We start from the raw sequence: 25,552 nt of genomic DNA, 5'->3' as shown, positions 1-25,552 counted from the left end.
ACGTTTTTTATATCCTAGGAAATTCTTGCCTACCCTGAATTCATAAACATTTTCCTTTATAATTTCTTCTTAAAGTTTTACACTTTTTGTCTTTCATATTTAGGTTCATAGATCCTTTCAAGTTATTTTTATGTATGAAAATAAAGGGTTGAGGTTAATGTTTTACGTTCAGTTATCAGGTGTTCTAGGGCCATTTGCTGAAAACACTATCTTTTCCTCTGCTCTTGAATTGAGTTTATGTTCTATAAAATGTTAATGTTAAATAATCTTTCAAAATTCAGTGGACCATATATGTGTGGTTCTATTTCTAGATTCTCTGTTTTATTCAAATGATCTATATGTCTTTCCTTATACCAAAACTGCCTTGATTACTGTAGCTTTAGAGGAAGTCTTAAAATTAGGTACTAAACATCTTCCAACATTGCTGTCTTTTTCTTTTTACTTTTCTAGGTCCTTTGTACTCCTACATAACTTTTACATTTCAATATCCAATTCTTCATTTATAGAAAGTATACATAGACCTGAATTTTATATATATACCTTATGTTTTCTAATCCTGCTAAATTTAAATACAAGTTCTAAGGGCTCCTGGAGATTTTTTTTTATCATTTTCTCTGTAGATGATCATTTCATCTACATATGTTTTACTTCTACCTTCCAATCCTATCCTAATTGTGTCATTTTATTGCCAGACTATTTTGGTTTGGGCCTATGTTTCAAAGTTTAATGGACAGATAAAGAGTAGGCAAATCTGCCTTTGTTCCCCACCTTAGGGAAAAAGCATTGTATCTTCTCCATTCATATAAGGCATTTTTGCTGGAAGTATGGAGTACATGGCTTCTCTGTTGAGAAGGTTCTGTTCTACTTCTAGTCTCCTGATAGCTTTTACCATGAACAGCTGCAAAATTTAGTCCTATACTTTTTCTCCAACTAGTGACAGGATCATATGGCTTTTTCCTTTCCTCTGTTAAAATGATGACTGTTGGGGGTGGATCTTCCAATGCTGAACCAACACTGCCATCCCTATAACAAAACCACTTTTTACATACTGCCAGATCTGACTTCTAATAGTTTGTTTTGTGAAATAAATTTCTATCTATGTTCATACTTTTTTCTTCTATTAGCTTTATCCAGTTTTAGTATTAGGACAATGTCGATTTCCTAAAATGAGGGGAGAAGTGTTCCTTCTTTTTCCTGCTTTAAATGTTTGATATAATTTATCTGTTAAAATGTATATGAGCCTGTTGTTGTCATATAGGTAGGTTTCAAGCTAGGAATATACTTTCTTTAATAGGTGCTATTCAAATTTTATATTTCCTCCACAGTCAGTTTCATTAATTTGTCTTCCAAGGCACTTCTTAGAAGTTGTCAAATTTATTTCAAAAAAGATTTTTGTAATTTGCTTTCTATATCCTTTTAAATTCTGTAATATCTGTGGTAATGTCTTCCTGATCTTGATATTGTAATTTAAAAAAATGTATAATTGATATCATGTAATAGGAAGAAAAGGTCTAAAGGAGTAGGGGAAGTGGGAGGAGTAGGTGAAAGGAAAGAAGGGAAAAGAAAAAATATGAGAAAAGGAAAAAAATGGAAACAAAGTCTGCAAATAGGGAAGGGTGGAGCGGGTGAAGGGAGGGCAGGGGTAAGGGAAAAAAATAATATCCAAGATACTCATGTAAATGTACAAGATCCCAATGATGAATGTAACTGTATTTTATATCTAAATTGTACCAATAAACTTAATGGGGAAAAAAACTGCATCAAAAGCAGGGAATACATAAGGATAAATTTATCAATATATATGCAAGACCTATATGGTACACTATGCAGCCTAGAGGACTTAATATATAAAAGCATACTGAACCCTACAGTAAGACTCTGTTAAGGAAAGGAGCTAAGTATAAAAAGCAATTCAATCCCTCTTTGAATTTCATCCAAGGGAGATTTTAAGTACCATAGTGCCAAAAAGGCATGATCTTAAGGAGATCTTGCCTAGATGGTTCTACCAGAGAGCAATATTAGTCTCATAACCTATAAGGCATTTAAAAATTTAACCAATAAATATAAACTAGTAAAATAAACCTACTACTGAAACTCGATCTGAAACATTCTTTACCCTCGTAATTCCTTTCTCTGTGTTCTTTCACCAATGGACATATCTGGAAATAAATTTCAACACATAGTATGTAACAGAAGTCATAAGAAGGCTTTGTCTTTGAAACACAGTACTGTAACTAAAGAACACCCCCTCTGGTCTTAAACAGTTCTTTTACATGAAAAAGATCTATAAAGATAACCTGGCCCTTTTTAAACCCTATTTACATTTTTAAAGTACTTAACTTGAAAATGAATGTTTTCCTCAAGTCCAAGAATCATTATAGGAACTATGCTATGAGCAACTAAACAAACCAGAATGTGATGAACTGCTTTATAATAGGTATAATTAAAAATTATTCTAAATAGGATCTTCAAATCAATTTAAAAGTTACATGAAGAGCCAATTAAAATTTCCTTACAAATATATGTATCACCTAAACAAAGCCAACACATATCAAGAGTGTATGTGTCCACGCTTCATATATCTGATCTTTTTAAAATTACACCTTCACTGAAAGTAGATATTAGTAATCCCAAGGTAAGTAAAGTTCAGAATTATTTAAGGGTCTAGTATGCATTTAATAAGGACAGGATTTCAACCCACCTGTGAGAATCTTTTCATTTCAGAAACAAAACAAAGACTAATAATCAAAAGTTTACAGCAAATCTTCTACCATGCTTTTCTATTTAAAAATTCTACCCTTACAGCTCAATATTATTATTTTCTCTTTAAATCTGATTTCATTCTTCAATTGCCCATAACTATTTCGATTTTAATTAAATTTCAACTCAATTTTTCAATGCCAGAAAAATGTACTTTTTCATTAACTGAAATTTACCTCTCTCTCAAAAAAATAAAAGAAACTGAAATGCTTCATTTACAGGCAAGACACTTTCTACTATACATATATCTATTTGCAAAAATAAACTTATTACTTCATGTTCTACCAACATGGAAAGCAATGAAACCAAGACATGTTTGTTAATAAGTACTGACTGACAAGACAGATCAAACAAAAATTCTCTTCAAAGTGTAAATGAAAATTTACAAACAAAAAATAAAGATGATCTACTATAAGCCAGTAAAAATTTCATTTATATTTCTTCTAAAGTATTAAAGTTATTTTCCCAGGCACACCACAAAATCAAAAATACATCTGCCATATGATTCACTGAACTCACATTTTTCAAAATTACTTAATAAAGATGAGTTTTTAAATGATGAGAAAAAAACATACAAGAGGGAAAAAATTTAAAAGACAATTTTAAAGCATGGAGACAAAACATAGGGCAATATGCAACAGCAGCTCACTAAAAGACCTTAAGATATCATACCACAGCAATACATGCACACCAATGTTTATAGCAACACAACGTGTAGTAGCTAAATCCTGGAAGAGCCTGTATACCCATCAACAGACAACTGGATTAAAAAATATATGATATTTACATATAATGGAATAGTACTTTGCTATCAACAATGACAGACTTGATATATTTGTAGGAAAATAGATGCACTGCACCTGGCAAATGTAATGCTGAGTGAAATAAACCAGACACACAAGCTCAAATACCATATGGTATCTCTCATCTGAGTGAGGCAAAGTACAAATAGAGAGGATAATAAAGAATGGATAGAAGGGGACAAGCAATAGGGAAATGGTACAAGGGAGAAAGCGTGAGGAGTGGGGAAGGGAATAAGTAAAATAAAGATACGCCATGTACAAGAGCCCAGTAACCTCAATTAATGTAAACATTATATGCCATAACATGAGCTTAGATTAATAATCTCAGTAAGAATAAAAAAATGTGACAGGAATTGGAGGAGGAGGAAGGGAGGAGGGAAGCAAAAGGGGATTAAAAAAAACAAGCTGTGGTATGTAGATTTAACCACTCCCCAAGATAATTATAAACTGCATGAACTGCAAATATGTTATAAAAAGCAGCTCACTAACCTAGATAGCTACTATATCATGAACAATACCATTAAGACTTAGCAAGAAGTTTTCTCAACCCAGTACATGCATATACTTAATGCCTACACAAATTCTCTTGAAATTCAGTTCTTTTAACTTAAGACATAATTACAGTAAGTTTGGCTGCCAAATTAAGAGAAGCAAATCAAAAGAAAAGTACTACCAGATGAGGTATACACATACATTATCAAAAAGTAAAATAAAATAGAATTAAAGGCAAAAAAAATTCAAAAACATTAATTTATTACAAAATACAATAGCATTTTCTCTAAACATTATTTAGATAAGGTATACATTCTAATATTCTCCAAAGACTTCAAGAGTATTACTATATAATAGTAATCCTAGAGAAAAAAGTTTATCCTGAAACGTTAAGAAAATATCATTTACGGGCCAGGGATTTAGCTCAGTGGTTCTGCCACCTGCCTCCCAAGCACAAGGTCCCAAGTTCAATCCCCAGTACCAAAATATAATTTTATATATATATCATTTATGTTCATCACACCTTAAGAGAATAAGGAATTTTGCAATACACTTTTAAATTGTTAAAAATTTAGCTGTATAATGTAAATAACATGTTTTAAACTTGTTAAAAAGCTGTCCTGGCAGCTTAAAGAACAGGCCTCAGGAATTTGGACAATTTACCTAGAAATTAAATTATATGAATCACATCACAGAAAGAAGACATTTCTGTAACGGTATAATTGCCCGAGTTGTTCTTTCCCATTCACAGAGCTTAACACTTAGAAGCTTAAAATATTGTCCTTTTATACATCTTTATTAACACAGAGCAACTCTCAACTTATTCTTCAAATCCTATTCTCTGTACTGTTGAATAATAATAACTAAAGAAACAAGACTTGAATTTTATTTCACAATCACTTGCCAAAGAAAAATACATACAGTATTTACTTAATCTCAAAGCAGTTGGCAAAAGCCTTAAGAGATACTCAAAAGTAAACATCTGGTCAGATAGACACAAAAGTAACAACATGATAAAAAGCTTTTATTAAAGCAGAGTATGGAAATCCATATCTGCCACACATAGCTTTACCAAGATTTCATCTTATTTAAAGAGATATGAAACCATGTAAAAGCGAATCACTGTTATTAGTCTTCTGAATGGAAAGCACCTCATTAGGAGCAACAGCTATCATAAGAACAAAGATGATAAATCTTGCAATGTGATTTTATACTATTCTTACATATTCTACAGATTAGGAACATATTTTTCCAGCTTAAATTGGTACTATGTCAATCTTCAAAAAATAAAAATACTTACTCAGGTAATAGTTCTGTGACTGAATTTTCTATTTTGAAAAGTTTATGTAAACAAAGAAATACTCAAGAATGAATGAATAAATGATACTTTAAAAAGTAATCAAGCCAGGAAAATCAAGGAAGGCAGAAATTAGATATGCTCACAAAGTAAAATCATATTAAAGCTCATTTTTCTCTGCTTATTTTTTTCTTGTTTTCCTGACTCCTTCAAAGCCATTTACTCTAAACTTTAAAAGCCAAGAAATACTCAATATTTACAGGTATCACAAACTTACAGAATACTTTAACTCTTCAGCACTCAAATTCGTAATTACTCTAGCTTATACATAACTTATTTTTACATAGAAATTCATGTAATCTGGCAAACTTACACTTTTCTTTGGTAATATTACCTATCTATGTAAAAACTGAGAAGCAGCGTTTTTATAAAACAGGGAAACTAAAAAGTAAGCTTTGTTGTATGTAGTATCTGCCAAAGAAATATTCTTTTGTCTTCTTCCTGAAAGGGCAGTAAAGAGAGACAACTGCAACAGTTAAATATCATTTCCCAAACTCTGAGGGCTTTTCCCAACAATCACCATTTCTACAAACAGAATGCTGTTACATTTATCATTGTTCAGATAAGGAACTGTATACCATAAGGAAGTTGTGGCTTCACGTCTCACAATAGAAGAGCTGGTGAACCTTTGTTAGTTGTTATAAAATAGTTTAATAATTGCATGAAATGAAATATTCTCATAGACTATTTCATGCAAAAGCAGGTGTGTGCACACACAAAAGCAGGTGTGCCTGATCTTAATAGAAGGCACAATCTTTAAAGTTGTGCATCTATATTTTAAATCTATAAAAGTTTGTTATTAAAAGGTACCCACCAAAAATACTATCTGAATAAAATATATTTTTATATTTTAATGTTTGAAATTTACTATTCTTAAAGAGAAGCAAATTTGTATTTTTCGATATCTGAAAAGGAAAACTGCCATGTGTCTATTATCAAGCAAGCTGTTAAGAAAGATGCCAAATGCTATTATCTCTGATTGAGAAACAGAGAAGGGGCAAGTGGTGTGTGGTAAGTAAAACAAGTAGAATAGTTAGAGAAGCTGAAAGCTGGATAGATGACTCCTAAGGTCCTGTCCATGTCTGACTTTACATGGTAAGGCACTTGTGAGCAATGACGTGGGATATACACTGACTGGCTTACTTTCCTGTCTATCCCTTGTGAGATATCTGTAATAAAATTTAAATGCAGAAAATTAGGTTTGTACTTTCTCTAATAGAGGCACCAACAGTGGCTGAAGAATAAACTATTGTAAATACTGTACAATATTAAAATTATTTTCTTAGAAACAACAAAAGTAATTCAATGGGAAAGGTTATGATATCATTAAAAGACCTCAATCTCTATCTCAGACCATATAAAAAAATGAACTCTGGATGAACTACAGATGCAAAACTAAAAGCTAAAACCATAAAACTTTTAGAATAAAACATAAAATGTCTTTATCACATGGGGCTAAGGATTTCATGTGCTTAAGATTCAAAGAGCAGGGCCAGGGATCTAGCTGAGTGGTGCCGCCACCTGCCTCGCAAGCCCAAAGTCCCGAGAAGTTCAATCCCCAGTTCCAAAAAAAAAATTCAAAGAGCACTAATCATAAAAGAAAAAGTGGTAAGTTCACCTCATATTTAACAATTTTGTTCCTTAAAAGACAACAGAAAGAAAATGAAATAGCAAGAAAAGACTGGGTAAAAATATACACATTGCCTATATTTTACAAAGGATATATGTCCAAAATACTATATAAAGAATTACTATAAGTGAATAATAAAATGACAAACATTCCCCAAAGAAGAATACAAATAGCCAATAAACACATGAAATGGAGCTCAAAAACATTAATCACAGGGAACCAAAATACATATCCATTAAAACAGCTAAAGTGCATCTCTTGAATAACCAGTGATGTTTAACATTTTTTCAGATGTTTATTTGCCATTTCTACTTCTTTGTGTGAGAAATGTCTGTTCATTTCAGATGCCCATTTTTGGATTAGGTTTTTAAATTTGGGAGGTCTCATTTTTTTAAAGTTCTTTATAGATTTGAGATAGTAGACCTTTGTCTGAGGGACTGCTGGTGAAAATTTTTTCCCACATTGTGGGTTGTCTCTTCACACTGCTGGTGGTGTCACTTGCTGTGCTGAAGCTTTTTAGTAAGAAGAGATCCCACTTGTTGATTGTGCAAGTTCACGGGCAACTGAGGTTTTGTTCATAAAATCTTTTCCTACACCAATGTCTTCAAGAGTTCTAACTAACCTCTGTTCCAGCCGATTCAGCATTTCTGTTTTAATATTTAGATCTTTAATCCATTTCGATTTTAGTCTGGTGCACGGTAAGAGATAAAACAATGCTGAGATTCCACCTCACCCCAGAAAGAATGGCTGCTATCAAGAAATCAACCAATAACAAATGCTGGCAGGGCTGTGGGGAAAGAGGAACCCTGCTCCACTGCTGGTGGGAGTGTAGACTGGTACAGCCACTGTGGAAATCAGTACGGAGATACCTCAAAGAACTAGGAGTGGAAGTTCCATTTGACCCCACTATTCCACTGCTGGGGATCTTCCCCAAAGAATTAAAAGAATCATACCACAGTGATATATGTGCACCCATGTTCATAGCAGCACAGTTTTTAATAGCTAAAACTTGGACACAGCCCAATTGCCCATCAACTGGAGACTGGATAAAGAAAATGTGTTTTTTTTATAAAATGGAGTACTACTCAGCCATAAAAAATGAGAAATTAGAGACATTTATTGCTAACTGGATGCACATTGAGGCGATACTCTTAAGTGAAATAAACAGGACACACATGTAAATACCAAATAGTTTCTCTAGTGTGAGAAACTGAAAGTGTAAATAAGGACTAAAAGGTATAATAGGTAATGTGAAATAGGAAGAAAAGGGGCAAAGGGGAAGGGGAAGTGGGAGGGGTAAGGGTAAGGAAAGAAGGGAATGGAATTAATATGAGAAAATGAAAAAATGGAAACAAAGTCTTTGTAAATAGGGAGGGATGGAGGGGTTGAGGGGGGGCAGGAGAGGGGGAAAAAAATAAGAACCAAGAGAGATTATGTAAAGGTGCAAATTTCCAATGATGAATGTCATTATATTGTATACCTAAAATGTACCAATAAAAGGATATACAGTTAAAAAAACCAAAACGGCTGAAATGTAAAAAGACTGACAAGACCAAATGCTCTCAAGAATATGAAACGGACTCTCATTCATTGCCAGTAGAAATAAAGTAGTAAGAACACTTTGGGGAAATGACAGGTAGCTTCTTTTTAAATTAAATAAAATCTATCATACAATCCAACAATTCAAGAGAACATGACTACAAAAAGATCTGCAAGAATGTTATAGAAGTTTTATTCAGAATAGTCAAAAACTGTTAATAATCCAAACGTGTAACAACATTAGAATGGATAAACAATTTGTGTTATGTTTATACCACAGCTACTACTCAGCATTAAAAGGAACTACTGATACTTGAGATAGTACAGATGAATCTCACAAGACATCTACTGAGCAAGAATCCAGATGATTCTAATTATATAACATAACAGAATGGTGATAGAAATCAATTACGTATTGCTTCTGGGAAAGGCAAGAAATGTGAAGGTGTAAGAAGAAAATTTTCAAGGTGATTAAAAATGTTCTAAATCTTGATAGGGTAGTGGGTTACACATGTACGTATTTGTCAATATTCATAAATTATACGTTCAAATATTGTATGCTTAATGTAATATACTTCAATAAAAACTCAGTAAGAATTACAAATAATTCTTAAGCTTGCTTTATGAAGTATAATTACTTGGCAATTCTGAGGCTACCTTTTGAGTATCCTAGGCTTGAAAGAAGAAATGAGTAGTAATAGGCAGAAATTAAAAAAAAAAAATTTTAAGGAAAAGAATTACAAATATAGATAGGGAATATCACTTTATAGTGACATTAAAATCAGAATTACCAGTATGAATACAAACTTAATGCTTTTAGTAGACAGCTATTAACATACGTATATATGAACACACACACACACCTTCCTATGGTAGTTCCGCTGCAGTAAGGGCTTAGCAGCAACAAACCATAGCAATGAACATAACTAGTGGCCAAATGTTGGTTTCTAAAAAATACTAGCATCTAATAAATGGAACTAGGATTTTTAGGAGAAATGGCTGATAATGTGGCTGAGGCAAAGAAATTACAAAGTGAGTTATAGAGAGAACTTTTTGCAACCAGAAAGTAAGGAGATCCTTTAAAATATCATGAGAACATGTCAAGAAGAGCCAATCTGAAGGAAAAATCGGTGGTCAAATCTGAGACTCTTTGAGCATCGAAATAAATAATGATTGCAGTGCATTCAGTGCATAGCACATTAAATAAGTCTTAACTCTATACAGATTCAAGTCAATAAATGGAGGAAAGGGAAAGTTTGTTACATTAGATATCAACTTATAAATATATAAGGAATGACAGAAAAATCATCAATGGATGTTAAATCTAACAGGTAAAAATTTGATAAAGAACAATGTATTTACATAAATTTAAAGATCTACCTACAAAATCCTTTTTTAGTTACAAAGAGAAAATAAAAAGCTCTTTAGAAGATAAACTCAGCAGATACCACCCAAAGTAATCAAACAAAGGTATGTGGAACTAGTTACATCATGTACCCCTTGACATGATGCAAGGAGAAAATGCCACTTCTGTGATAACTGTATCAAACATGCATACAAAAATCTAATCATACAGAAAAACAAACCCAAAATGAGGACATTCTAGAAAACAATCTGTACCCTGCAATAACACTAAGGTTATGGCTATAAAAAATGCTGGGGAACTGTTTCAGGTGAAAAAGAGTACAACAAATTAGTGTATGATCCAGTATTAGATCCTAGATCAAGAAAGAAAGGCTATGAAAACCCTGTGATGTTGATTTTATTTTACCCTTTTGACAAATGAGAAACTGTCTTAATGAGTTTAAGCAACTTGCCCAAAGTCGTACAGGAAAGATATAGTTAAGCCAGCAATAGAAGCCAGCTCTGCCCATCTCTATAGGATGTGCTGTTAGCCTTTATAATTTCTAGGCGGATTGTTAGTTCTTTACTAGTCATATAGTACAACCATAGTCTTAATAAAAATTTTCAAATCACTAAATCCAGTTAAAATTAGGCACTTCTTCATATTCTTTAATGGAAATAATCAAATGTATCTCCCTATCAAAAGTTGTGAATTTCAAGTTATCATAGAAAATCTTATATAGTGATAGTAAGGTTATCTGTCATACTCTACAGCAACATACTTTAAAAGTATTATAAATGAAAGTAAAATGAAGTATAAATGAAAGTAAATTCTTAACTTGTGATAAATAAAAATTACTATATAAATCATCATCTATAAATTGTAATCTTCAATAACTGAACCACAATACAAATATAAACTCACACTATCAGAACAGCTGCTGAATTCAAACTTCTGTACTGATAAAAGGTACACATACCTTTTCCTAAATGTGTGTTTATGCTCATATATCTAGCTGTTCCTGTAAGGCTCTTGTGTTCTCTGTATGGTATATGTTTCTTTGTCTCTGGATCAATATATTCTTTTGCCAAACCAAAATCTATAATATGAATAACTTGCTGTGTTTTGTTTCCTGGTCGTCCTATTAAGAAGTTCTCGGGTTTTACATCTCTGTATATCAAGTTCTTTGAATGGACATATTCCATGCGAGAAATCTTGGTTTAAGGAAAAAAAAAGAAGAAAGAAATTTTATTTTAGACTTTTAATTAGCATAAGAAATCTTCATAGAGGCAAGACAGAACTTCTACAATGCAAACAGCATGAAAGAAAAAATTCAGAAATTGTTTTAACCCTTTAAAAGTAACAAGATGCCAGTCTGAACTTTCTCAAATATGTATATAACCAATTATAATTTAAAATGTTTGTCTTTACTATTATGGTCAATGGAATGAAAATTTAAATTTTGTAAGTTTATTTCATGTCAGTAAGTCTCAGTTAACATGGTTAGAGTATAAACCAAAAGGCTCTACTGATTAAAAAAACTTAAAAATATAAACAGACACTCATTAAGTTATATTATTCTTCCTCCATTTGAGAATCGGCAATTTTAAAATTATATTAAAGAAATTTAAGACTTTGATCAGTTAAATAAAAACACTGGTATCATTATTTCTTTTCTTTTTTACACTCTGTTTTATTTTTTCCTAGGTTAAACACTTAAAAATAAAAGTCAGAATCGAGAAAACTTTGGAATTCAACACCAATGACAATATAATACATCTATATTAACTGTTTTACAGATTCTCAAATAATGTTCATTGTACAAACTCATAAAATACAATATTACAAACAAGAAAACTGCTTCATTTACTGACATTCATGGCTAACAATGTAATTAAATAACAGTCACAGAAACCACTGTAATTTATTAGTAAACTCTGGATCATATGCTATATAATATTCTATTATTTTTAATTAATGATATATTTAAGTACTTTCAGGTCATAAAATATTCTTTTAATAATACTTTTAATAGCTGCATAATATTTTATGGCTATTAACAGTTCACCCAACTAAGATTGTTTCCATTTTTTATTATATTCATGCTTATACATAAACCTTTTAAGTACATCTAAATAATTTCATAAGGTAAATTTTTAGAAGTGAAATTAATGAGTCAACGGACAAAAACAATTTTAAAACTTCTGTGTATACTCCTATTGGCATGTATTTGAAAATTATCTTAAAATCATCCTCTTTGTCTTTCTGTATGTTCCCCGAAATTCAAATAATTAACTCTTATAGTTTATTTCTTCTTTTATTAGTTCAGTAAAGTGTATTACAAAAATTAAGAATCCAGGGCCCAGTATTTAGCTCAGTGGTTCCGTCGCTTTCCTTGCAAGCGCAAGGACCCGAGTTCGATCCCTGGTACCAAAAAATAAAAAAACAAAAAACAACAACAACAACAAAAATTAAGAATCCATATTTCTGAGAGTTCTCTTTCAAGTATTCATATACAAGTATTCAAGTATTCATATACAAGAAAAGAAACAGCTTAAATTTCAAAATCAGTACTCTGTTCTTCAAGTAGTTAAGATACTTTCATACAAATAAAATACATTTGATTCAGTTATTTTATGTTATATACTGCCTAAAAAGACAAAATGAAAAGTACAAACATTTGTAGTAAGTAGGTCAAATGCTCTCAAGATAATGTCACAAAACTTTAATATAACTTTTAACTTAAATTCGTGACAAACAACTTGAAAACACTCTGCTTTACTTACCAGCTGAATAGCTATCATGAGAACTGTTTTAAGAGAAAATGTTCTATCACATAAGTCAAACAAGTCTTCCAAACTAGGTCCCAGCAGTTCCAGCACCATTGCATTGTATTTACCACAAGGGCCAAAATAGTAAACTTGAGGTATACCATCTAGAGGAAAACAAAAAGCCATTGAAAAATTTCATCATCTTAAATACAAGCCCTTTCCTCCAAGAAAATAATTTTCCTAAATTTTACAGCTTTAAGAACTATAGCAGTATTTTACTTCTTCCCAATATACAATAAGCCTTTCGTGAGCGAGCCTACTCCCTGCTCTGCCTCTTCCTGTGCTCAATCACAGCCTGATTACAGCTCTTCTGTGGCTGCATTAACGAGTGACATTACCAATGCTACACAGTCCTCCACCTCCTCATAAACTGGGCTTCTTAGCCTGTATTTCCATGCCCTAGAGAATATAGAAAGGATTTACTTTTCTTGAATGAGGGTCAGTAACTGCTGTCTTTAATAATCTTGTGGTAGGCATACTCCTAAGATACTCCCCTCGACCGACCCACTTTCCCATCATCTGGAGTACAGGCCTTGTAAAATCCCTTTTCCTAACGTGAGTAGTTTCTAGGGGTCCAACCCAATCAGTCGAGTTCCCTAAAAAGAGGTGCGAGAAATCAGCAACACTGGAAGCAACAAAGAGGCTTTCCTCATTGGCCTTAAAGAGGTAAAACCCCATGTTGTGTGGAGAGCCATATGCCAGCTGGGAAACCTCAAAGAACTGAAGGCCTCGATCTTATAACCATGAGGAACTGAATTCTGGCAAAAACCAGTGAGCTTGGAAGAAGGCACTGAGCTTCGAATAAGATTACGGTCCATCTTGATCATTTCCACAGGGTCTACCTCTTCATTTCTTACCATTTCCTTTATTTTGCTCTTTAAATTATTTGTATTTTGGTTCTTTCATATAAAAGAAACAATGCAATATTTAACCTTCTGTGTTTGATTTATTCACATAGTATTATGGTCTCAAGACCCATCCAATTTTCCTACAAATGACTTGCTTTTATCCTTCTTTATGGCTGAGTAGTTCTCCACTGTGTACAAATACCACACTTTCTTTATCTGTTGCTGGGCAAAATGATTAAGATGAATGTAATTACTATGTATCACAAATATGTACTAGTACAAATTTTTTAAAGGAAGAGGAAAAAGAAGAAATAAAATATAATAAGGGAAAAATATATTACTGTCCAGGCTCACACTTTGATTTTGGTTGTCAAAAGGGCAACTAGCTAGGCCATGATCCCCTCTCCAGAAACAAAGATTTTGATACACTGTATGTATATGACAACATCCCCTTTAAGTACACATACATACACAAATTCCACACTCATTATACATGCTTGTCCCATTTCCCCTTGACACTGGGAATTACTATCCTAGTATAAATCACTCCCACAATCACTACTCATAATATGTGTCCATATATATATATTATATATATATATTATATATATATTATATACATACAAACAGTATAAAAGCAGAGAAAATTTTCAAAACTAGTGAATGAGAGACTTGCTAAAGTTTTTTCCAATTCTGAAATCCTGTTTTTACTATGTCATATACATTAAGAACTTAGAGCCAACATTAAAGCTTATAAATAGCTGTTAGCTACTAGGATTTTTCAACAGTTCTCAACTACTAACCTTTTAATTTTTTTCCATATGCCATTTTTTTCTACCTCCATGCCACTAAAAGTGCTTAATTTAGGGCCGGAGATTTAGCTCAGTGGTTCCACCACCTGCCTCACAAGTGCAAGGACCAGAGTTCGATCCCCGGTGCGCCAAAAAAAAAAAAAAAGTGCTTAATTTAGTGACTCATTTCCACTGTTTAGTTTGTTGTTTTTGATCTGTACAGTGCAAGGAAACCATATCGTCAAAGTTTGTTAGAACTACATACAGAATGTAAAAGTAAATAGGTTTTGAAGTTCTTCAATGAGAAGACTGTTGAAGAGCTTCTCTATTTCCTGGTGTCATCATCCACACTCCTAATAAAGTTATGAGAAATAATCTCTGAATAAAGAAGCAAAAGATTTTTGGCTTATTAAACAAGTTATTTTCAAAGATTTCTAAAAATGCAAAGCCCCTTCAGGAATCTCACTGTCTTAACTGATTAAATAAATACTTAATAAACATCTACACTATCCTTTTATGGGACTGGTTTCACCATTATATATATAAAACAAGACACCATGACTGATGACTTAATCCAGAATACAAACAGGTTAATATTCAAAAATCCATGAAAATAATTCACTAAAACTGAGTAAGTATTTTAAAAAGCATAAGCTCTCTAAAAAGCCAAATTTTTCTCTTTTGCCCATCAGAACACTTAATCTATTTTACAGAAGGAAGTGTTTCTGGACTCTGAAATAAAAAATAAAATCAACTAAGATCTTTAAACTAAATTGTAATTGTATCCTTTGGCAAATATAGTGAAATAAAAAAGTATTCTAGGAAATGCATGAAGAAACCTCACTGCTTCAAGAAAAACTGACAATTACTGGTTATCACTAAGAAAATTCAAGCACTCAAGCAATAAATAATATTTTGCAAATTCTGTGTCTGCCAAGATGGCTTTGACAGCTTCTCAATACTTTAAAATTGGTTCTGATGAAATTTTGGTGATACTAATTATTATGGTTTAATTTAGATAATTAAACATGTCAATCTTTGAAATATAACCATAACTCAGTGAACCAGTATCTTTCAAATGACCACTGTATGCAGTTAGAAAATCATGAATGGGTAACTGATCAATTCAAGTTAAATGAAAACAATTAAGAAAAATTCTTAATAGGGCTTCTAATTCTACACTGCAAGTGACTTTTAAGGAACTACCACTTTTTAAGTCTTGGTATAATGGCAAACAAATATGTATACATAATTTAAATAATCAATCAAGGGTGACAAATTGTGACTTAAAATGTTGCTAAGAATATGAAGTACTTTTTAAAGTCAGGAAAAGTATGCACATAGCTATTTTCAAACTGTGTTGCACCTTAAAGTTGAAAAGAAGAACTGGCAATTATCTAAATACCTATCAACCCTGGACTAATTACATAAATTGTGTAATACATATTCTGTGGAATACAATACAGCTTTTAAGTATCTTTAGAAATAATTGTAAAGGTCAGTAATTCTGATTAAATTTTTTATTGTTTTTGCAACCTTGTATTACTTTCAAAGTATTTTTTATAAGTTTGTAAATATACATATGAATAGAGCAGACATAAATGAAACTCTAAAAAGCTAACAGAGATCACTAGTTGGTTATAGGTCATTTCTAATTTCACTTTTGTATTTCTTGGACTTTTACAAATTTTTATGAAGAATATATACTATTTTTGCAACCAGCGAAAAAATACAAATTTTAAAAATTCTTCCAGTATGACAAGTAAAATTGTGAATGGAAAAAATACTTACATCATATTATAATTCTATTTCTCAAGACAAGTCTGGATAGATTTTAACACTGATGAAACAGTGCTAGGACAATTAACAGGCCTTAGGCAGAGGGGGACTCTCAGTAAAAACAAAACAAACTACCAAAGTAACAAAGTATGGTAGGCAAGATCAAAAGAGACAGGCTTTTTTGAAAGTGGGAAAGATGAGGGAAAAGAGGTAAGAGAGAAGAGAGAAGCTCAGCTGGGCATGGTGGTGCATGTCTGTAATCCCGGCACTTGGGAGACTGAGGCAGGAGGATTGCTGAAAGTTGGAGGCCAGCCTGGACTACGTACTGAATTCAAGACCAGCCTGAACTACATAGCAAGACCCTGTCTCAAAAAAAGGAGGGGGAGAGAGGAGAGGGAGAAGGAGAGGGGAAGGGGGGGGTAGAAGGAAGGGGAGCGGGAGGGGGAGGGAGTGGGAGAGAGGGAGGGAGGGAGAGACAGACAGAGACAGAGACAGAAGAGAGAGAGAGAAAGAGAGAAAGAGAAAGGGAAAAAAGAAAAGCTTAGAAGGAAGCTCAGAAAAAAAGCTTAGAAAGAAGAATAATGGAGGAATTAAGTCATTTTACCTGTGTCTACTGATTAAAGTATTGGCTACTGAATTGTTTAAGTATAATTCTATTTGGACCAAAACAACTTTGTGGATGTATTTATTTATCTCATACTTGGTGAATTTTCAGCTATAAACCCATTTCCAATTATTATAAAATTACTTTTATTTGAGACTATCATAAAAAGCTACCCGTTCTGAATCCATGAAAGATATTTCTAAGAATTTCCAACATTCTAATTTTCAGGGCTGTTTATTAGCATCTCTAATTCATAGGAAGTCTATTTTTTTCCAGTAAAAATTCAAGCATGAGTGAGAATACAATTTCACAGATTTGAAATACAATCTCACTCATATTTCCCCCAAATTCACTTTACTAAATATTTTATATTTCAGTATTCCATTTAAGCGACAAAACTATTAATTTAAATAAATCAAAAAAATAATAACAAGCATTCTAACATTCTTAAAAGTAAAGCCACACACTTGAGAAACAATGACTTAACATATTCATGGTCTCAAACAATATTTTCAATATCCTTTCTACAGTTGGAGATGTTCCAAAAGTACTTATTTCCTCGAATAATGTATAGCTCAGACACAAAATGTCCCCTAAAAATCTTACATGTTTAGAAGTGGAGCTTTCATAAAGGCTCTGATTTCATCAGTGGATTAACTGATTGATGAGGTAATAATTTGGTGTCATCCCTGGGGAGGAATGAAAACTTACAAGGTAGGGCCTAGTTAAAGGAGTGGGTCATGAGGGTGTGACCTTCAGGATACATCTTGTCCCTGCTCCTTCCTCTATAGCTGTTATTCTTTTTCTCCGGTTTTTTACTCCCTTGAGGTGAACAGCTTTCTTTGCCATGCTTTTCTGCCTGGATGTTTCTGCCTCGCTATAAGCCTAAGAGCAATGGGGCCAGATAATCATGGACGGAAACCTCTGAAATCATAAACCAAATTCTTCCCCCTCTAAGTTGTTTTCCTCAGATATCTGGTTAGAGCAACAAAAAGATTGACACAGATAAGAAGTAATTTATGCCAGAAAAAATTATTTTATTTCCTATGATAAAGATATTAAATAATAAATTCAGAGGAATGAATTAATTTACATGTTTCTTCCAACATGGCCTATTTTAACTATCTGATGTAAAGGAAATAATTTAACAGAAAGAAACATTATTCAGAAGCACAGATCTTCAAGGAAATTGCATTTCAAAATATATTACATGCATTTTCATGAAATAACAATAATTCAAATAAAACTTTTTTCAAGTAAATAAAAAACTGAATTTTAAGAATCACTTTCTTTAGAAAGCGATGCCTTTTAGATGGCTGAATTATACAGTTTAATGTAAAATATTCTGCATTTCTCCTTGGTTTACAATTTCCATTAAAAATTCTCCTACCACTAAAATCAAGAATTAAATGTATCTAATCATAGGATAATATAAATGGAAATAATTAAAATAAATAAAAAATTTTGAAGTATTATTTATTCAGAAATAAACTCAAAATTAATACTATAACAATTTTATATAATATTAAAATATCAAGTTTTACACATGGGATCACAAAAGTTATAAATCTATAGAAAATCTGGAGGTTGTATCTTATAACTTCATGTACAATGAAAGGAAGGTCTATTTTTCTCATTTAAATATGTATCATTTCAGCCAGGCATTGTGGGGCATGTCTGTAAGCCCATCACTCAAGAGGCTGAGGCAGAAGTATAATGCATTCAAGCTACCTAAAAGACCCTGTCTCAGAAATACAAAAAATAAAAATTTTAAAATTATCATTTTGGTCATTTTTACTAGGAAACTATAATTGCAAATCATTCTGCTCAATTTGAAGGAGAAAAAGATGAATATATCATTATTTCTTTAAACAAGCTCAAAATTAAATGGAAGGGACAGACATAAATAAATAACATGACAAAAATATATTTATTCAAAATAAAATCAGATCAAAGAAGCCTCTTTCCTGGGGAGAAAAAACAGATGTCAGAAAATGCATTGTAAAGCAGTAAGTAACATATTGCCGGGGCTTAAAGAAGAAAGGGATTCATAGGAAAAGAAAGACATTCCAGAAAGAATACAAATATGTGAAAAGAATAAGATCTGTTCTAGGAATAATAAGTTTAATGTAACTAAATAGTAGGTCAGTGGAAAGAGAAAGAAATTTTGACTTTATGCTAAATGATGAACCTCTATGAGGAGGGGGAAATAAGGAGATAGGATGCACAAATAGAAGTCAATTCAAAGAAAAGTGATAATAAGGAATGAAAGGAAAGAATGATGTCAGGAGAGCTCTTAAGGGACAGAAGTGACAACTTTTCAATTATCCCAACAGGTCAAAATCAAAGGAGACACTAACGTTTCTGCTTGAATAAGTATGAAACTATAAAATTAGGTAACCCAGAAGACTAAGCAGGTCTTTTGGAAGAGAAAAATATCACTGGAAAATTAAGAAAAGAAGGTAGAGCTCAATTCTAGGTATATTGAATTTCTGATTTCAGTAGGGGCATTCATATGTAAAGGAGATAAAGAATAGGAAGTTATCTTTATAGGATGGTAAATTGATGACCCCTTCCCTTTAAAAAGATCTTGAATTATAAAAGAAAAGCCACACACTAATGATAGGAGCCTAGTTTTTTTTGTTAGGCCAACCCTACAAGTGCCTACCTCTTAACTCCTTATTTATTTTTCTCATATAACATTTTTGTACTCTTTTTTTTGTACTGACAGTCAAATTCATTCCTCCTCAATGCAATCGTTCCCATAGTTTTATCCTTGCTCCTTTCCTCTTGTCAATTTCTATATTCTGCTCTGGGAGAGCTCACATATAAGCTGATTAGGGCCAAATCTAGATCTTCATTTTACTCAATGAATGGTAAGTGAATATGACACAACAAGATTATTCAGTACATAAATTTTGCTATCACAGAAAGTGACAATGGCATAAAACAATATTCTAATCCAAAGCCAAGTAACGTAAGGGTCAGGCCCTCATATGCACAATGCAACCAAGTTTTACAATCCTACTGTACATATAATACTGAACAAAGAAAAAGAAATGAGAAAAAAAAAATTTTTTAAATGAGGGCTATTCCCAAGGAAGCTAGATGAAAGGGAAACAAATAAGACTTACAAGAGGATCAAAACCCAAACAGGCCAAGCCAGCAAAATTGTATAATTTTCCACAGATAGGTCACTAAACAGTCTAATATATCATTTAAAAATTTTTATTGTGGTAAAACATACACAATACATTTTTAAGTGTGTAGTTCAGTGGCTTTAGGTAAATGCACAATGTTGTATAACCATCACCATTATCTATCTCGAGACAGTCCAATATCCCAAAGTGAAACTCTTACTCATAAAGCAATAATCCCTATTTCTCCCCTTCCCTCAAGACTCTCAAAACTGTCATTGTACTTTGTGTCTCTTAAGTACCTCATATGAGTGGAACTATATATATTTGTCCTTTTCTGACTGGCTTATTCCATTTAGCGTAATGTCCTTGAGGCTCATTTATATTGTAGTACATCTCAAAATTTCTTTTTTAAGACTGGATAATACTGTACTGTAAGCATAAACACATTTTGTTTATCCATTTTTCTATGTATACTGAGTTACATCTTTTGGCTACTGTAAATAATACTACACAAATGGGTGTACAAATCTACTGCTGTCTGTTTTCAATCCTTTTATGTACTATCTCTGTCCAGTTGAGTTTCTAGATCAAATGGTAGTTCTATGTTTAATTTTTTGAGAAATGAACCATCACATAGTTTTCCACAGTGGATATAGTGTTTCACAAATCCCACCAGCAATGTACAAAAGTTTCATTTTTTTTCACAACTACACCTGTTGTTTTCTGGTTTTTATTTTATTTTATTAATGGCCACATTGACAATTGTAAAGTGGTATCTCGTGTTTTAAGTGGCATTTCGCTAATGATTAGTGATACTGTGTATCTTTTTATGTTTTCTGACCATTTGTATATCTTTGGAGAAATGTCTATTCAAATCCTTTGTCCATTTTTAGTTGTGTTGTTTCTACCTGTGTGGTTGAATTTCAGGAACTCTGTATATGTTCTGGATACTAATTAAATATATATTTAAAGACAATACTAAAAAAGATTATTTAAAAGAAATATAACCTATAAGTATAACAGGTTAAATTACTTGAACTGATCTATTTCTGAAAATATGATCATTGTGGGTATCAATTCCAAAATGAAATTTTGCAGTAATCAGTTCTCCCAAAAAACTAAGCTCTCTTGTTTTAATACTCAAAAACTATTTTTAAAATTCATGATTGATGAAAAAGTAACCAAAATTCACATGACTCATATAAAATAGCAAAAAATACACTTATCAGTTTCAGAGCCACTGATACATACCTGGCAAACACCATTCACAGTTCAATCAATATAAATGACAACCCACAGCACAAGGGAGCATCTTTATATACAAACACTACACTATAAATGCTGGTTGAACTATACTGTAAATGCTATAGTTGTACTACATTGTACTTCTACAGCATTCAAGTGCTACAAGGTACATGATTCTATGTTTCTATCTTTGATGTAAATTTTAAGTTAAAACAATCAAAAAAATCAAAAATCAAAAAAGTTAAAACAAGTCAGAACAATCTACAAATGAGATGTTTTTATAATCACTAAATGAAGGCTATTGCTACCTTTGGCACCTTTTAAGAAGAATCAACCAGAGAGTAAAACTTAAACATACAAAGAAAGGAAGATCATAAGGACTGAAGGTTTGGGTGACAGTATTTGAAACCCTAGATACAGCAGTACCCTGTATTTTAGTATATGTGTCAATAAGTTCTTTTTAAAAATTTTTACTTCTTACTTGTTAATCCTAAGTAATCTGAGGCTTCAAATACAATTCCTTTTATCCCCATCTCATTTAAGTAATAATTTTGGTACCACCTCGAGGCCCTGCTACAGATTAGATCTGGAATATTCCTAATTGCTCATATCTTAAAGACTTGGTCCCTATCCAGTAGGGCCACTGGGGGAACCATTAAGAGATACAGGCTACTGGAAGGAACTTAGGTTATTGGGGGGCTTGCCTTTGGAGGGGATACTGGGACCCCAGCACCTTCCTTTGTCTCTCTCTGCTTCCCAGCTATGAAGAAGTAAACAGATCTCCTCTGCCATGTACTCCCACCATGATGTACTGCCTCATTACAAACTCAGAGTGGGGAAGTCAAACAACCAAGGACGGAAACGTCTGAATCTGTGATCATAAATAAATATTTCCTTCTTTGAAGTTGATTATATCAGGTATTTTTGTCATGGCAACAGAAAGATAATACAGACCATTTTGTATAAGACTTAAGCATGCATTATGAAAAGTCAACAATGATAAATGCATTAATATAAAATTTTAAACTTACTGTCCCTGCAATGACTACTCATTTGTAAATTATACCCTTTAGGAGAAAAATGTAAAATCTATCCCATATAAAGAAGTGGATGGCTCTAAAAACCAGAATGTAAAAAGGCTTACAAGAAGACACTGTACATGAAGAAATTCCATTGTATTAAATATGAAGGAACAAAGTACATGTATTCTATAGAAAACTATAGAAGTAAAATCATTACAATTAGAATAGGAATACGAAGAAGTAAAGATAGAGAAGCTTTACCAGGAAGAAAAAGCAACATACAGTAGAATTGTTTTACAATGACCCAACGTGCCCATTCTTGCTTAGTTTATGCAAAAATACACTTCTTAGCTTTCTAGGCTTCTCTAACAAGTTACTACAAATGTGGTGGCTTAAACCAACACAAATTTATTTCTTTACAGACTAGCATGGCCAGGGTCATACTCCCTTCATGCTCCCTTTCTACAGAAAAGAATCATGGAAGCCTCTTCTTTAGCATACGAATGCAGCAATCTAATTTTTCCCTCAGGGTCACACTGTCTTCTCTTTTTTATGCGCATGCAAATTGTTCCTCTGCTTTGCTCTTACAAGGATACTAGTGATTGCATTTAGCGCTCACCTAGATATTCTAGAACAGTGGTGGCGAACCTATGATACACATGCCACAGCCGACTGTATCAATGAAAGCTCCAAAAGATTCGCCATCACTGTTCTAGAATAACCTTGCTATATCAAAATCTTTAATTTCACCATGCCTACAAGCTCTTTGTCATATGGTAACATACACGTTCCAGGCATTATCATATGGGGGCATTTTTTATAGACTATTTTTCAGCCTACCACAATATTATAAGACATTTCAATAGCATAATATTCCCAGAAAGGCTAAGAATACGGAATATATGCTTCTTTTATTATTCACAAACTAGTTTTCCTCAATTGTCTCTACTCATAAAAAGCTCCAAAACTGTCATATTTACAATAAAAGAACCATTGACTATAGTAAAACTCTTGTCTTTTCTACAAAAAAAGACTACAGTAAGACAATGTAAGCATAGCCTTAAGAAATGACTCTCATTCATTAAATTTACAATATACTATTCTTTGAAACTAAAAATAATCAGCATAACAACCTACTTCATTTCAAATTTAAAAATTAACCTAAGACTTTACCTCCAGATCCTAACTGCTTGTAGAATCTGTATTCCAAATGTAGTTGTGGTGCTCTGGATTTCATGGGCTCCTAATCAAAAAACAAAGAAACAAATTTTTTAAAAGGCATTTTTAAGTTATTAAAAGATCACTAGGCCTCAATTACAAATGTTTTAAATTTTGGTATCAATTGGTATATAGCATAACATAACATAATACTGGGCAACTTTATATAAAATATAAAAATTAAGTTTATTTTCAATCTTAAACTATGCCATCCATAACTGTACATAAAGTAAGTAACTATTAGATCAAGCATTAGGGAAATCTGTTTGACTCTTTGACCCTGAAGAAAAATATGCTCTGAATATTCATGACTAAGGAAATGTCCGCTCTTACACTACTTCCCCTACTCCCTGATATTCTCCTCTGAACTGTATATTTCTGATGTAAAGATTCTAGGTTAAAGTGAAGACATAGAAAAGTAAAGAGGAGCTGAGAATATAGCTCAGTGATATAGCATGTGCTTAACACACATGAAGCCCTGGGTTCAATCCCCAGTACCAAAACAAAATAAAAAAGTAAGAAAGAACAAAGATGGTAATATGAAACTTTTAGTATTGCCTTTTTAAGTTTTTAAACTGAGTTTTAACTTAAAGATTATAAAAGTTTTTACACGTTAGATCATTAGCTTCGTCAACTACACATTCTATAACCAACACATCCAATAATTTACATAACATTTTTATCATCTCTTCCAGAGATAATCACTTTTTAATTTTTACTACTTTTGGATTAGTTTTACCTTGTTGTTGGGTTTCAACTAAATGGTACTATATAATGTATGCTTCATATGTGTGGGTCTGAATTTTATTCATGAACTTGTTTTGAGGTTCATATACACACATGCATACACCCAAAGACAATATAAATATCAGTAACAATTCTTAGATATTATCAATAATATTAAATGCAAAAATATCTGTGGAAAAAGGAAAACTAATAGAGCAACATAAGAAATTGGAAGAAGAACCAATAGGTAATATAATAAAGTAACAAAATCTGCAGAAGAACCAACAGAACTTTGAAAATAAAATAAATTAAAAATTCCATTTCCCAGCAGATTAACACAACAAAAGAGAAAACAAAAAGTAGAAGGTAAGTAAAAAAATTATACAGAATATTTTATGAAGGAAAAAATAGAAAATATAGAAGACTAGAGACCTGAATAATACAGTTAGGAAGCCCAACATGCATGTGATAATCTCAGGAGGACAGGAAGAGAAAAACGAACATAAGCAATAATTGAAGAAATAATTACTAAATATTCAAGAACTGATAAGGATAACAAACCAGATTCAAGAAGAATCTCAAATGGAATTACTAAAAGGAAAAATATACCAAGACACATCATAATAAAATTACACCAAAGACTTTAGATAAGGAACTATTTAAATCCCATTGGAAAACTTTCAAGATAAGGATTATTGTAATACAAAACAATATACTTATTTCTTAAGAGGCAGGATAATACAGTATTTAACAGACTATCGCTAAAACTAAATTGTACTATGTTTGAATCTTGAATAGTCCTTCCTATGTGACTTAAGTTCCCCATCTAGGAACTGAAATAAAGTTAAAATTTTATCTTTCTCTTAATTTATGTAAACTACTTCAGTGTCTTCCACAGAGTGCTTTATTACCTGTAATTCTTCAGTTATCTATCTGAAAGTACAGAACCTTAAGATGTAATTACAAATGAAATTCAAATATATACCTTACCCAATCACCAATACCCCCTAGGTAAAAAATACAAACCAAGATCTGATTTAGTGACTTCAATGTGATTCCAGTACATTACTAACAATAAAATTTTATTATATCACAATATAACTAAAGTCACAGAGGATGCCATTTTCATTATTTATGGACAACTAGCTATTGTATAAGCAGAAACTATGAAGGTGGTAGCTGAGGTTAAATTAACAAATTATCCTGAAACTTTTGGTCTAAACTAGGATAACATTAGATAGATGTAAAACTCTTTGTAAGAGGTAATAGAGTTGAAAGTCACTGAAATCTGATTTCTCAACATGATGCCATGAAATAACATCTTTATTTATACCAAAGTATAAAAATCAGCACTAAAAGTATACAGACATAGCATTTAAGTGATTATTTTTATGGAATATTCTGAACAAAATTACAATCAGA

At 32.1% G+C, this 25,552-nt stretch overlaps 1 protein-coding gene across 18 annotated transcripts in view; it reads right to left on the bottom strand.

Annotated features, from left to right (window-relative positions):
* The window catches only part of Csnk1g3 (casein kinase 1 gamma 3), a 112,594-nt gene that overhangs the window by 30,409 nt on the left and 56,633 nt on the right, over positions 1–25,552 (bottom strand). For all 18 annotated transcript variants that reach the window (XM_004854471.4, XM_004854477.4, XM_013075746.3 and 15 more), the window contains 3 exons: positions 23,360–23,429; positions 12,713–12,861; positions 10,906–11,140 (listed from right to left, as the gene is read on the bottom strand). In XM_004854471.4, coding sequence (XP_004854528.1) covers positions 10,906–11,140; positions 12,713–12,861; positions 23,360–23,429 — 454 coding nt within the window. The remainder of the gene's footprint in view (positions 1–10,905; positions 11,141–12,712; positions 12,862–23,359; positions 23,430–25,552) is intronic.

This window comes from Heterocephalus glaber, unplaced genomic scaffold, assembly GCF_053883595.1.
Source record: "Heterocephalus glaber isolate CG9 unplaced genomic scaffold, H.glaber_assembly_v1.0 deba00001463, whole genome shotgun sequence".
NCBI classification, from domain to species: Eukaryota; Metazoa; Chordata; class Mammalia; order Rodentia; family Bathyergidae; genus Heterocephalus; species Heterocephalus glaber.
Note: the sequence above shows the minus strand (reverse complement) of the source record. Positions and strands in the feature narration are given on the sequence as shown.